The 13230-nt window shown below is 23.4% G+C and overlaps 1 protein-coding gene across 1 annotated transcript; it reads right to left on the bottom strand.

Moving 5' to 3' along the window:
• Positions 1-4096: 4096 nt before the first annotated feature.
• Positions 4097-8246, bottom strand: LOC124918288 (serine carboxypeptidase-like 40). Its single transcript, XM_047458484.1, has 8 exons — positions 7845-8246; positions 5999-6106; positions 5473-5750; positions 5135-5398; positions 4919-5037; positions 4701-4799; positions 4526-4631; positions 4097-4448 (listed from the first exon to the last, which is right to left on the bottom strand). The coding sequence occupies exons 1-8, from the start codon at positions 8227-8229 to the stop codon at positions 4290-4292; spliced, it is 1518 nt and encodes a 505-aa protein (XP_047314440.1). The 5' UTR covers positions 8230-8246; the 3' UTR covers positions 4097-4289.
• Positions 8247-13230: the final 4984 nt, after the last annotated feature.

Below are 13230 nucleotides of genomic sequence, written 5' to 3'. Positions count from 1 at the left end.
TTACAAATTAAAAATAATTTAAAATTTTAAATAATATTATTTTTATTTAAAATATTAATATATAAATAAAAAATTTGTTTATATTTTTACCTGTATAAATTGCTTGTTACTTTCAAATTAAGAAATTTTAATAAGTGTTATATATTATCCTAAATTGAAAATTTAAATTACTAGTTAATTCGGGTCACCATCATTAATAATTGGAATATACCAATATATAGTAATTTGTTTGATGATATAATTTATTATTTAATATAACAATTACGTATTTACTTGATAAATATTATTTAGGTAAAAAATCTGACTTAATTAGATAACTTATTAATGTTTTTAACTTGGTAATATATATATATATATATATATATATATATATATATATATATATATATATATATATATATAATATATTATATATATATATATATATAATATATATATATATATATATATATATATATATATATATATATATATATATATATATATATATATATATGAAAATCAAACAAGATACTATTTTGAATCCTAACAAAATAAACGTAAAATAATTTGTATACTTTCTCTATATGTACATTTAAAAATTATAGTCCTATGAGTTGGATTAATATAATTAAAATTTTAATTCAAAATTAAAATTTTATAATTATAAAGAAGTCGTAAATTTAAATAAAATTGTAAACTAAATAAATTATTATTATTTAAAATTTATGATTTTATAAGTTTATAAATCATTTAAATTTTAAGTTTTTATACTATTTTATAGAAATAAAGTAAATTTATATTTACACATTAAAAAAATATTATTTATTCAAATAATTAAATTAATGTAATTAATTTTATTATTATGACTTCTTAGTGTTATTAGTTTTTTATTGTTTTAAAAATAATTTTATATTTAATTATATATATAATAATAATATATTAATATAACAAATTTAAATAAACTTTAAATTTTATAAATTCATACCTTAACAACTATTTTAAATAAACTCGATTTGGCTTACATATTACTTAAGTTGAATGATTCCTATTCTATTATGGAGTTATATTTAAAATTATTTTATTTTATAATGACCTCTTTAAATTAGAGAATTTTAATAAAAAAAATCAAACAAAATACAACATGACTCCTAACAAAATAATTTGTATAGTTACATTTTTTATATTAATTATATATATAATAAATTAATTTACATATTAAGTATTTTAAATATATTTATTTATTTAATTTATGTAAAACATAATTTTGAAATAATCAATTACTTTCACACTTAAAATTTAATATTTAACATAAAATCAATATCCAACATTCAATTTTATGTCCATTATTATGGATTGATGCTAGGTTTTATTTATTCATATATATATATATATATATATATATATATATATATATATATATATATTTATATTATTGATATATATTTATATTATTGATACTTTTAAAGTGAAATACAAGATACATAGTATTCCATATAAGACATAAAGTATGGAGTTTTGATTTGATGATTGATATAATGAAATTTTTATTACAAATAACTTATCTAATACATCTGGATAGACATTTCTATAGAAATTGATAATACACCAAAATATTGAAAATGGAGATGAATAAGAAACAAATATATATGTTGAAACAAGGTCGGACTCCTTTAAGGAAATATGTACTTTAACGTCTTTCACATTGAAAACAAATTAAATCTTATATAATAATTGTTATAAAGAGCATGTTTAATTATAAGTAACAAACATATCAATATTTACGGCATATATAGATCACGGTGATCATTATCTGTATTATAATGTACATACCGAATATATATCTTCTTTAATCGAAAAAATTGTTGGAAACTAAAATAGTACAAAAAAATTATACACAATCAATTTGTGAGAGTTTTATTCGAAAATAAAATTGAATCTTAATTTAGAAAATATATATTGAGTTGTCTCAAATCTGTTAAAATATATATATATTATCTTAATTAGTCTTATTATGTAAATAAAAATTAAAGTTAGTTTGATGCTACGTATACATGTAATGACTGTATCCATTAAGGCACTGCCACCTTCATCTGTACAAAGAGAACAAATCAATAAAAAAAGAAATTGATCCTTCACTTTTGTGTATATGTGTCATTTTATGAGTGGAATACAAACATTGCATGTATGGGTAGCATCGAAATAACAATGTTATCGATATATGTAGTGCCTTTATCCATTAAGAAAGTGTCACATGTATAAAGAGAAAAAAAATTAACAAATGATGGAGGGAATGCTTCACTTTTGTGTATAAGTGTTACTTAATGAGTGAGATACATGCACTACATGTATTGGTAGCATCGAATTAAGGAGGGTGATGTTTCACTTTTGTGTATATGTGTTATTTTATGAGTGGAATTCATGCATTACCTGTATGGGTAATATCGAGATAACAATGCTATCAATACGATGCTTCACTTTTGTATATGTGTTACTTCATGAGTGAAATATAAGGACTATATATATTGATAGTATCGAATTAACCCTTAAACCCTTTGATGAACTTGACTTTTAATTTCATATTTTATTTTCTCAATTTTATAATATCCTTGCCTTGTCATTACATGGTAATTATATACTTTCTCTTTTTACCCTTTTTTTATTGCCCCACATATAGATATAGATAAAAAAAATATTTATAAATTAAATATAATCAAATAATAATTAACAATTTTTTTTTTGTGACTTTCATTAATCAAATTATTTAATTTATTAATTAAAATAATTTTATTTTTTAAATATTTTATTATTATATTTTAATAGATTTTAAAGTTTGAGCCTTTTTATATTAATTATTTGAAAATAAAACAAGCTTTCTATATAACAAAAAGTGATTTGTTGTAAAAATTGATTTTTAAATGGCTAATTGCATTATTATCTTTACATTTGGTATCTCATACTCATAAATTAATAATTAAATTATAAAATATGTAAAAGTTGGTATTTTGGTATTGAATAATGATGAAGATAGAATTTTTTTTTAACAAGAATGTGTAAAGAATGATATGTCATATTTTAAGGACATTCAAAATTTAATAAGAGAGAAAATTATTAAAAAAAAAAAATTAAATCAATTAGAATATGATAGATTATTTCCTACATATTTTTGTCAAGATTTTTCTTGTTCTATATATTTCTCTGTAGTATTATTTATATTGAAAAGTATAATTTGATTATTGAGAGGAAATCAAATTAGATGTTAGTTTTTTTTTTTTATAAAATCTTAAAATTTCTAAATGATATAAGCTCAAGATTTCATATTAGTTTTTAATGGAATTTTACAAAACAAAAAAAATCCAAACATTCAATCTAACATCTTTTTATCAATCAAATTGTCCTATAAATATATAAAATACTAAACATCTCATTATTTAAATATTTTATTAATTATTGTAAAAAGTAATTAAGTAAATAGTCTTTTTAAAAACTAATTCTTTTAATTTTTACATCAAACAAAAATTTTATAAGAAAAAACGTATTATTCTTAAATAACCAAACATCAAACAAGCTCTTCAAAAATTACCCAAAAGAAACTCACAATCCAATATTATTTTAAATAAAACAAAGTTTATTTAAAAAAACCACTGATAAACATTATTATTTTCTTATGTGAATATGATAGAATAATATTAAACTTAGTTAGTGGGTCGGATTGGGTTTATTTAAATAAACTTTAATTTATTTATAAAATATTAAGTTGAATGATTTTTGAATATGTGGTATTTTTCTATAAAAATATTTTTAAAATATTAATATATAATAATAAAATAATGTTTTGATTATGATTTAATTATAAAAAATCAACAATGAGATTGGTTAGAAATCATTCAAATTAGGAGTTGAATTCAGATCGATTTGAAAATAAAAAATTTCATACAATAAGTGTTTCTATTTACAAGAATATACTATTTTTCTCCAATTTTATATCCAGTTAAAACCGCTCAAAACAAAAAAGAAAATATTCATCCGATTTAGTTTGTACAAAGTTGTTTGATGTACTATACTTAATCACTTAATGTCATATTCCCAACTCATTTAAATTATTCTACCAATCAAAGAAATATCACACTCTTCATAACTTGTATAAATAAAAATAATATATGTGACCCTTATTAATAAGTAAATAAATAAGTTTTATTGAAACTAAAATTAATTGATACATCTATATAGAAAAGTGATAGAATAACAAACACTTCATCATCATCATCGATCAACGATGAACCTCTCCCAATATAGAACATAAAATTTATTTAATTTTGATCTTGGAAAGCTGGAAGAGGCTTTCCCTTGAGGAATGAAGCAATTAGAGTAAGAGCTCTTGCAGGCTCATAACTTGGCACCTCATGTCCTGCTCCTCTAACCGTTGCAAATGTCAAATCTCCTTTATAAACTTGAACATACCCACCAACCTATATATATATATATATTTAAATTAATTATTAACAATTATTAATAATAATAATAATAATAATAATATTAATAATACCTCTTGGTTGAATACCCAAGGACGCCATTCATTCTTGATGGGGAGTTTCATTGAAGCAATAGAGTATTCACTTGAAGTAACGGGTACCCTTCCATCTACGTCCCCACTGTATTACAAATTATAAAATTTTCAAATAAGCCAATATTATCAAACGAGCTAGGTTTAAAAGTATTACCTGAAGATCCATATGCGAATTCCGCCTGCCATTAGCTCTCTCAACTCAGGAATTACAGTTGATACGTAATCCTTAGGGTTATTATAGTGCAGCACATCACTGTCGTTTACCACAATTATTTTAAACTATTTTTTTCATTTTTAATATATAGGAAAGTTTTAAAATAAAAATGTTTGAAGGTAATATTAAAAATAATAATAACAAAATTTATAATTTACCTGCATGGTTCCCAATCATAAGTGAGGTTAGTGACATTAGCATTGAGGGCTTTTTGGACATCTGGACTATTCAGATAAGTATACGTATATTGGTCAATGCAAGGATCAATATTCCTTATCTGCACTCCACAATTATAAATATTATTTCAAAATTTTCGATTCGGCTTATTGTCATCTCTCGGTTTTGAATTGAAAACGAGAATTTGTACAACTTACAGAGGTTCTCTTAGGAAGTAGAGTGACTTGAGAATATTTGCAGATTGGAGCGTAAATGTTGTAGATATTAAGACCGTCAACATGAAAAGTATTGGCATCGGATGCATCTATATGCTTTTTGCATTCAATACTGACTTCATCTGCTGAGAAATTGCAGGTTTTCCGAATTTGCTTTCCAAGTTCATCAGAAATTAGGGCATGAGATGCGAAATAATCGTACATCCCAGCACTATCTGTCCCTTCATTAATCACAGCATTTCCAATCTTCAATCAAAACACAAATTCGATTCAGTTACAGATGAATTGAATTGAATTGAATTGAAATTGATAAAACTGACCATTAATCCTTTGAAGTTTATAAAGCGATTCTTCTTTGCAGATTTGTTGTGTTGAAAAATGGTGTATGCAAGTTGAGGAACGTAATGTCCCGCGTAACTCTCGCCGGAGATGTAGAAATCTCTGGATTTATACTCAGGAAATCTTTCAAGCCAATTCAATAGGAATATGTAATTATCGTGTGCGGTTTTCGTATCGCCTACTACTGAGTAATCTGACGTTGTGTTTGAGTATGAAAAACCTACTCCTGTTGGCGATTCCAAAAATAGGACGTTTGCGACTGTAGAAGAAACAATGTATTATATAATCAAGGGCGGAGCCAGGATTTGAACTCTACTTGGACTAAACTTTTTTCATAAAATCTATCTAAGCTAGCATGCTAATAATATCAAGTAAACAAACAAAATAAATCAAGTTTATTGTCGCTATCACTCTTTAGCGACGGGAATTGTCAGAACCGACGATATTGTCAAAATACATCCCGTTGGAAATAATCCGCCCATGATTGATTATATATATCATATATACCTTTATTCCATGCGAATTTGTTGTAAAACAGAGTTTTTCCATCACTGTGAACACGGAAAGCTCCGAGTTCTGTCATGGCTCCAAATGCAAGAGAAGAACAACCAGGCCCTGCAATTTTTATTTTGCTTTATGTAAACTTAAACAAGAATTTATTATTATATAATTGATGAATTTAAAGATAAACAATAGAGAGCAATAAAAATATTGACAAGAAAAAGTGTAGTAATTGATTCAATGTATTGAAAATTTTGTAATTATCTATCACCTTCATTTTTTGTGTCACATTATTATATACACTTTTGTTCGTTTATTATTTTTCTCAATTTTTAAGAAGAAATGACGAGATTATGGTACTAGTTTAGGTTTTAATAAGCACGTGGGTTTGAAAAAAAAAAGTTTAGGTGAATTTGAGAAAATAAAGAAAAGGTCATTAATAAAATGAATTAATAAAATGAGTGGAAGATGTGATTTTTTTTATTTAAAAAATAGATAGTGAATTAAAATAAAAAAATTATATTATTTAATATATTCTGGATGGGTTGAAACTGATCCACCTGGTTTGAATTAGGCTTTGTATATAATAAAATCATAATTCATAATTTACAATCACCAATAATTGTCCAAAATGATTGATTAAACAAGATTAATTAATTAATTATTGTATTTTAGATTGAATAGGGATGGATTAGAATTTTATTTTCAGATCCATTTTGTTTTCTTATATAGAGGGAAACAAAATATTTTTATTAAATATGAAGAAAAATAATAAATAATTAATGGAATCTAATAATATTCTCGTTTTATTATGGCCGGCCTTGGACTCATACATAACATCTAAATAATTATTTCAACTCACATGTACTAAAATAAATAAATACTTGTTTTTTTTATATATTTATTTGTTCTCAAATCATTGGTTTTCGGTTGTTAAAATTAATTTTTGTGAAACTGATTAGATTGTTCCCTTAGTAAATAAATAAATTCCAATTTTTTTTTTAAAAAAAGAGAGACAAAACTAGTGGATCAAATTACATTAAACTAACCAAAAACAAAAGAAGGAATAATCAATGGAAGAAACAACAATCATAAACAAAATGATTATCAACATCCAATAAAAAAACTATTCGTTAATAAATTTTCGGTTTCTCGACAGTCAAAGGATTTTAATATAATAATAATTTTATATTAAAAGGATAAAAATCAAGATAAATTCATGATTTTTTTTTTAAAAAAGGGTGTGGTGTTTGTTATTTGAAAACGATGTTCTCTCTTATTCACTACTATCCAAATTTGAAACGCTGTCTATCTACCAATAATACATTTAAAAGTTTTCATAAAAAACAAGACATTTATATTTAAAATAATGTTTTAATAAATTTTTTATTATTTGGTGCTTGGTGGTGCATATGTCTCAATAAAAAAAACTGTAATCTCTATTTAGTAAATTAATAAATATTTATTTTTATTATAAATGTACATTAATGAAATTATACAATTGAGATTTTATGAAAACGTTACAAATAAAATAATTACTTAAAAAACTTTCTTTTTAATATATATATAAAAATATTTAACATAATTTATTTATTTTTCTGAATATACTTTTTTTTATTCGACCACATTTTCTTTAACAAATATAAACAAAATCACATTTTTCTTCATAAAAGTAAATCTTTCATCTCTAATTTAGAGATTCTTAGGAGTATCTGAATCTTAAATATGTTTTTCTAGATCTGATATTTTTTTTTCATTTATTATAAATATATACATGTATATGATCATCTAACATTATAATTTATATACTCTAAATCTCAAATCATGTATTTAAAAAAAAAAAATTACATACCTCCATTTAGCCAGAGAAGAAGTGGTAAGGAATGTTTGGAAGGACTATCGGCCTCAATAAAATAATAATAAAATGCTTTTCCATGTGAAGCACTAATAGTAACATAACCACCATACTGATCAAACTTCACCGGAGGTTGACCGGGAAGTGACGTAATCTTATCTTTCTCTTTCAACCCATCTTGTGAAAGGATTACATCATCAAGATCTTCACCTTTTCTCAGCACTTCAAATTGATTGTTAAACTCAACATTTCTTTCTATATTTCTGGATTTCAAAAATTGAGTCAAAACATCACCTTGTTTCTTTCCATCGATTAAATTCAGATTCAAACAAGCATTAATGAAGAACAATAGAAGAAATGCATGAAAGCTTGAATTCGCCATTATTAGTTTAGAGAGAGAGAATTTAAGGTGTAGAGTTCATGGTGGCTATATGTATATTTATATATATATAATTTTGATGGTTGAGTTTTTGCTGGATTTTGGATATTTAATAATAATAATAATATATGAATTAATGATGTTTCTTAAAATAATTATTGCAAAAATATTTAAATTGGTTCTTTTTATAAAAATATTTATTAATAAAGAAATTTTAAAAATTATTACTGATTATATTCCTTAATTGATAGTAATGTGATAAAGAGTGAATAAATTGGTTTTTTTAGAAAAATATTTACTAATAAAGAAATTTTAAAAATTATTACTCATTATATTCCTTAATTGATAGTAATGTGATAAAGAGTGAATAAATTGGTTCTTTTTAGAAAAATATTTATTAATAAAGAAATTTTAAAAATTATTACTGATTATATTCCTTAATCGATAGTAATGTGATAAAGAGTGAATTTTAAAAAGTTGATTAAAATCATAAAAATTAAAAAAAAAGACTTATATTAAACAAAATTTTATTGAATTTTTTTTTATAAATTTTGTTTGATAAATTTAAGGTAAGTTGTTTAAATTATATATATATATATATATATATATATATATATATATATATATATATATATATATATGTATATATATATATATATATATATATATTATAATTTTTTTTAATTAGATAAATATATTTTAATTAGTAAATTAAATAATTACAAAAATTAATACTTGATATATGTTATATTACACTAAATTAAAATTTTAAATTACTAATTCGGGTCACGGCCATTAATAATTGGAATATGTCAATATAGTAATTTTCTTGAGGATATAATTTATTATTTGATAAATATTACTTAGGTAAGAAATCAGACTTAATTAGATAATTTATTAATGTTTTTAACTTGGTAATATATATACATATAGGAGAATCAAACAAGATACTATCTTGAACAAAATAAAAGTAAAATAATTTGCATACATCTCTATATGTACATTTAAAAATTATACTCCTATGAGTTGGATTAAGATAATTAAAATTTTAATTCAACTTAAAATTTTATAATTATAAAGAAGCATAAATTTAAATAAGATTGTAAACTAATTAATTAAATTATTATCATTTAAAATTTATGATTTTAAGATTTTATAAGTTTATAAATCATTTAAATTTTAAGTTTTTATATTATTTTAAAGAAATAAAGTAAATTTATATTTACATATTAAAAAAATATTATTTATTCAAATAATTGATTTAATGTAATTAATTTTATAATTATGACTTCTTAGTGTTAGTTTGTTATTGTTTTAAAAATAATTTTATATTTAATTATATATATAATAATATATTAATATAACAATTTAAAATAAATTTTAAATTTTATAAATTCATACCTTAACAACTATTTTAAATAAACTCGACTTTGCATACATATTACCTAAGTTGAATGATTCCTATTCTATTTTAGAGTTATATTTAAAATTATTTTATTTCATAATAATCTCTTTAAATTAGAGAATTTTAATAAAAAAATCAAACAAAATACAACGTGACTCTTAACAAAATAATTTGTATAGTTACTTTTCTCTATATTAATTATATATATGATAAATTAATTTACATATTAAGTATTAAATAAAATAATTATTTAATTTAATTTATGTAAAACATAATCTTGAAATAATTAATTACTTTCACACTTAAAATTTAATATTCAACATAAAATCAATATCCAACATTCAATTTTATGTCCATTATTATGGATTTATGCTTGGTTTTATTTATTCATAGCCCTTTGAATTATTGATATTTGTAAAGTGAAATTCAAGAAATTTAATATTTTAAGTAAGACATAAAGTATAGAGTTTTGATTTGATGATTGATATAATGAAATCTTCATTATAAATAACTTATCTAATACATTTGGATAGATAGTTCTATAGAAATTGATAATACATCAAAATAGTGAAAATGGAAATGAATTAGAAATAAATATATATGTTGAAACAAGGTCGGACTCTTTAAGGAAATATGTACTATAAGATCTTCTTGAAAACAAATTAAATTCTATATAATTATAAATTTTATAAAGAGCCTATTTAATTAAAAGATATTCAATTTATAAAAACAAGTCAACTTTTAAATAATTGTTTTTGAGAAATTATTTAATTAAAAGATATTCAATTTATAAAAACAAGTCAACTTTTAAATAATTGTTTTTGAGAAATCATAATAATATGAAGGTGTGGGTCAACTCTTTTTTTTTATTATATTGTACAAGTTTTTGTAGATGAAAAGTTATACCGATCATATAAAAATATCTACCACTGGTAAAAAAAAATGACTTTTACCGACAGATATTACCGAAGGTTTTATAAAACTCTCCTAATTGATCCTGAGAGAAACAAATCATTCGTTATTGAAAATAGATTCTGAGAGGGGTCTAAAACTTTCGGGTTTACTAATTAGTACCGAAAGTTCTACAATGAACTTTCGGTTTTGACATTCCCAAAAAATCAAAAAAATTCTAAGTGTTAGGAGTTGGTTAATTGCGAAGGTTATTCCAAAAACTTTCGGTTTTACCTTTCCTGAAATGTTTAAATACGAAGGTTTTCCATTAAACCATCGGATTTGACTCATCTCAAAAAATTGAAAAAATATTCTAAGTTGGAGAATGATTAATTGCGAAGATTATTTAAAGAACTTTCGGTTTTACCTTTTTCTGAAATTGTTAATTGCGAAGGTTTATCTTATAAACCTTCGGTTTTGACTCATCCAAAAAAAGACAAAAAAAATTAAATCCCATGATTCTTATTACCGAAGGTTTTTCAATAAACCTTCAATTTTGAGAATAGTCAAAACCAAAGGTTTATTGAAAAACCTTCGGTAAATACCTTTATAAATACAAACCCTAACCCTCCTCTTTTTTCATTCGCCTCTCTCCTTTCTCTCTCTCCCGCGCCTTAACCGCCTCCGACGCTCCACTTCTTCTTCTCCGTTCCAGGTTAGTTTTTTATTTGTTTTTTGTTTTTGTTCTTCTTTGCCGTGATTTATTTGTTTTTTTGTTTTTGTTAATTATTAGATTTATATTTGTTATCATTTATTTTATATTATCTAGATTTATGCTAGTTTAGATTATTTGTTTGGTAGGTTGATTTAGATTTGTTATTGTTTAGATTAGATTTAAATTAGTTTGTTAAATATATATGATTTTGTTAGATTTTTTAAATGAATGATATATTTTGGTTATTTTGTTTGATATATATATATATATATGAAATATCATTGATGAGTATTCGGCGTACACCAGAGAAACTGTCCCGACAATACCAGAATTTGCTAGCACAATCAAAAACTGTGGTACATGAGGAAGATGTGAGAAAAATGACGCTGGAAGTGGAGCAAATCCGATTGAGGGATTCGGAAAGAGGCCAAATGCTTAATGAAATTAAAGCGGACAAGGCTGAAATGACGCAAAAATTGGAGAATCTCGAACAACAAATTGAATTGTTGAAGAGGCAAATCTCGAACAGCAAATTTAATTATGTATTATTTTTCCTTATGAATGATGACATTTTTGTGTGTTTTGCTTATCATAATTATGAATTGTTATTATTATCCTTTGGTTTTGGTTTATTAATGTTGTTTATGAATTATTTTCCTTTATTTATTAGATTGCCAAAAAATAGGGTAATTGCTAAGGTTTATTGGAAACCTTCATTTTTTGACCTAAATTCTAAGTGTTGGGTAGGTTCAAAACCGAAGGTTTATTTGAAAACCTTCAGTTTTGACCTTTGTTTAAAAAAATTAGAAGGGTCAAAACCGAAGGTTTTTCAAATGAACTTTCGGTTTTGACCCTTGTTTATAAAAGAAAAAAAAATTCTAAGTATAGGTAAGGGTAAAAACCGAAGGTTTTCAAATGAACCTTCGGTTTTGACCATTAAAAAAAAACAGAAAAAATTCTAAGTGTTGGAATGGTCAAACCTAAGGTTTATTTGAAAACCTTCGGTTTTGACCCTTGTTTAAAAAAAACAGAAAAAATTCTAAGTGTTGGGCATGGTCAAAACCGAAGGTTTATTTGAAAACCTTCGGTTTTGACCCTAAACCCAAAGGTTTATTTGAAAACCTTCGGTTTTGACCCTTGTTTAAAAAAAGCATAAAAAATTCTAAGTGTTGGGCATGGTCAAAACTGAAGGTTTATTTGAAAACCTTCGGTTTTGACCCTTGTTTAAAAAAAACAGAAAAAATTATAAGTGTTGGGCACGGTCAAAACCGAAGGTTTTCAAATAAACCTTCGGTTTTGACCCTTGTTTTTAAAAAACAGAAAAAATTCTAAGTATGGGTAAGGGAAAAACCGAAGGTTTTCAAATGAACCTTCAGTTTTGACCCTTGTTTTAAAAAAACATAAAAAATTCTAAGTTTGGGTAAGGGTAAAAACCAAAGGTTTTCAAATGAACTTTCGGTTTTGATCCTTATTTTAAAAAAATAGAAAAAATTCTAAGTATGGGTAAGGGTAAAAACCAATGGTTTTCAAATGAACCTTCGGTTTTGACCCTTGTTTTAAAAAAACAAAAAAAATTCTAAGTATGGGTGAGGGTAAAACCGAAGGTTTTCAAATGAACCTTCTGTTTTAACCCTTGTTTTTAAAAGAACAAAAAAAATTCTAAGTATGGTTAAGAGTAAAAACCGAAGGTTTTCAAATGAACCTTCGGTTTTGACCCTTGTTTTAAAAAAAACAGAAAAAAACTCTAAGTATGGGTAAGGGTAAAAACCGAAGGTTTTCAAATGAACCTTCGGTTTTGATCCTTCCAAAAAACATTATGTTTAAGGTCAAGACCGAAAGGTTTATTTAAAACTTTCGCAAATACCCATCAAAAACGAAAGTTTTCAAATAAACTTTCGGTTTTACTACATCATAATTTGTTAAAATAATCCGTTTCTCACCTTCTAATCTAGACTCCTAACTAATATATTCAAGTGTGTGTTGTTTTTTAAAA

This window comes from Impatiens glandulifera, unplaced genomic scaffold (assembly GCF_907164915.1).
Source record: "Impatiens glandulifera unplaced genomic scaffold, dImpGla2.1, whole genome shotgun sequence".
Taxonomy (NCBI): Eukaryota; Viridiplantae; Streptophyta; class Magnoliopsida; order Ericales; family Balsaminaceae; genus Impatiens; species Impatiens glandulifera.
The sequence above is the reverse complement of the archived record's forward strand: the minus strand, read 5'-3'. Positions and strand labels throughout refer to the sequence as shown.

What these genes read in the sequence shown, in the direction of transcription:
- LOC124918288 (XM_047458484.1), bottom strand. Translation starts at nt 8,229, where the DNA reads ATGGCGAATTCAAGCTTTCATGCATTTCTTCTATTGTTCTTCATTAAT. An exon ending in CAAATTCGCATGGAATAAAG is followed by an intron (nt 5,751 to 5,998) that starts GTATATATGATA and finishes TTTCTTCTACAG; the next exon opens with TCGCAAACGTCCTATTTTTG. An exon ending in CTTGGGTATTCAACCAAGAG is followed by an intron (nt 4,449 to 4,525) that starts GTATTATTAATA and finishes ATATATATATAG; the next exon opens with GTTGGTGGGTATGTTCAAGT.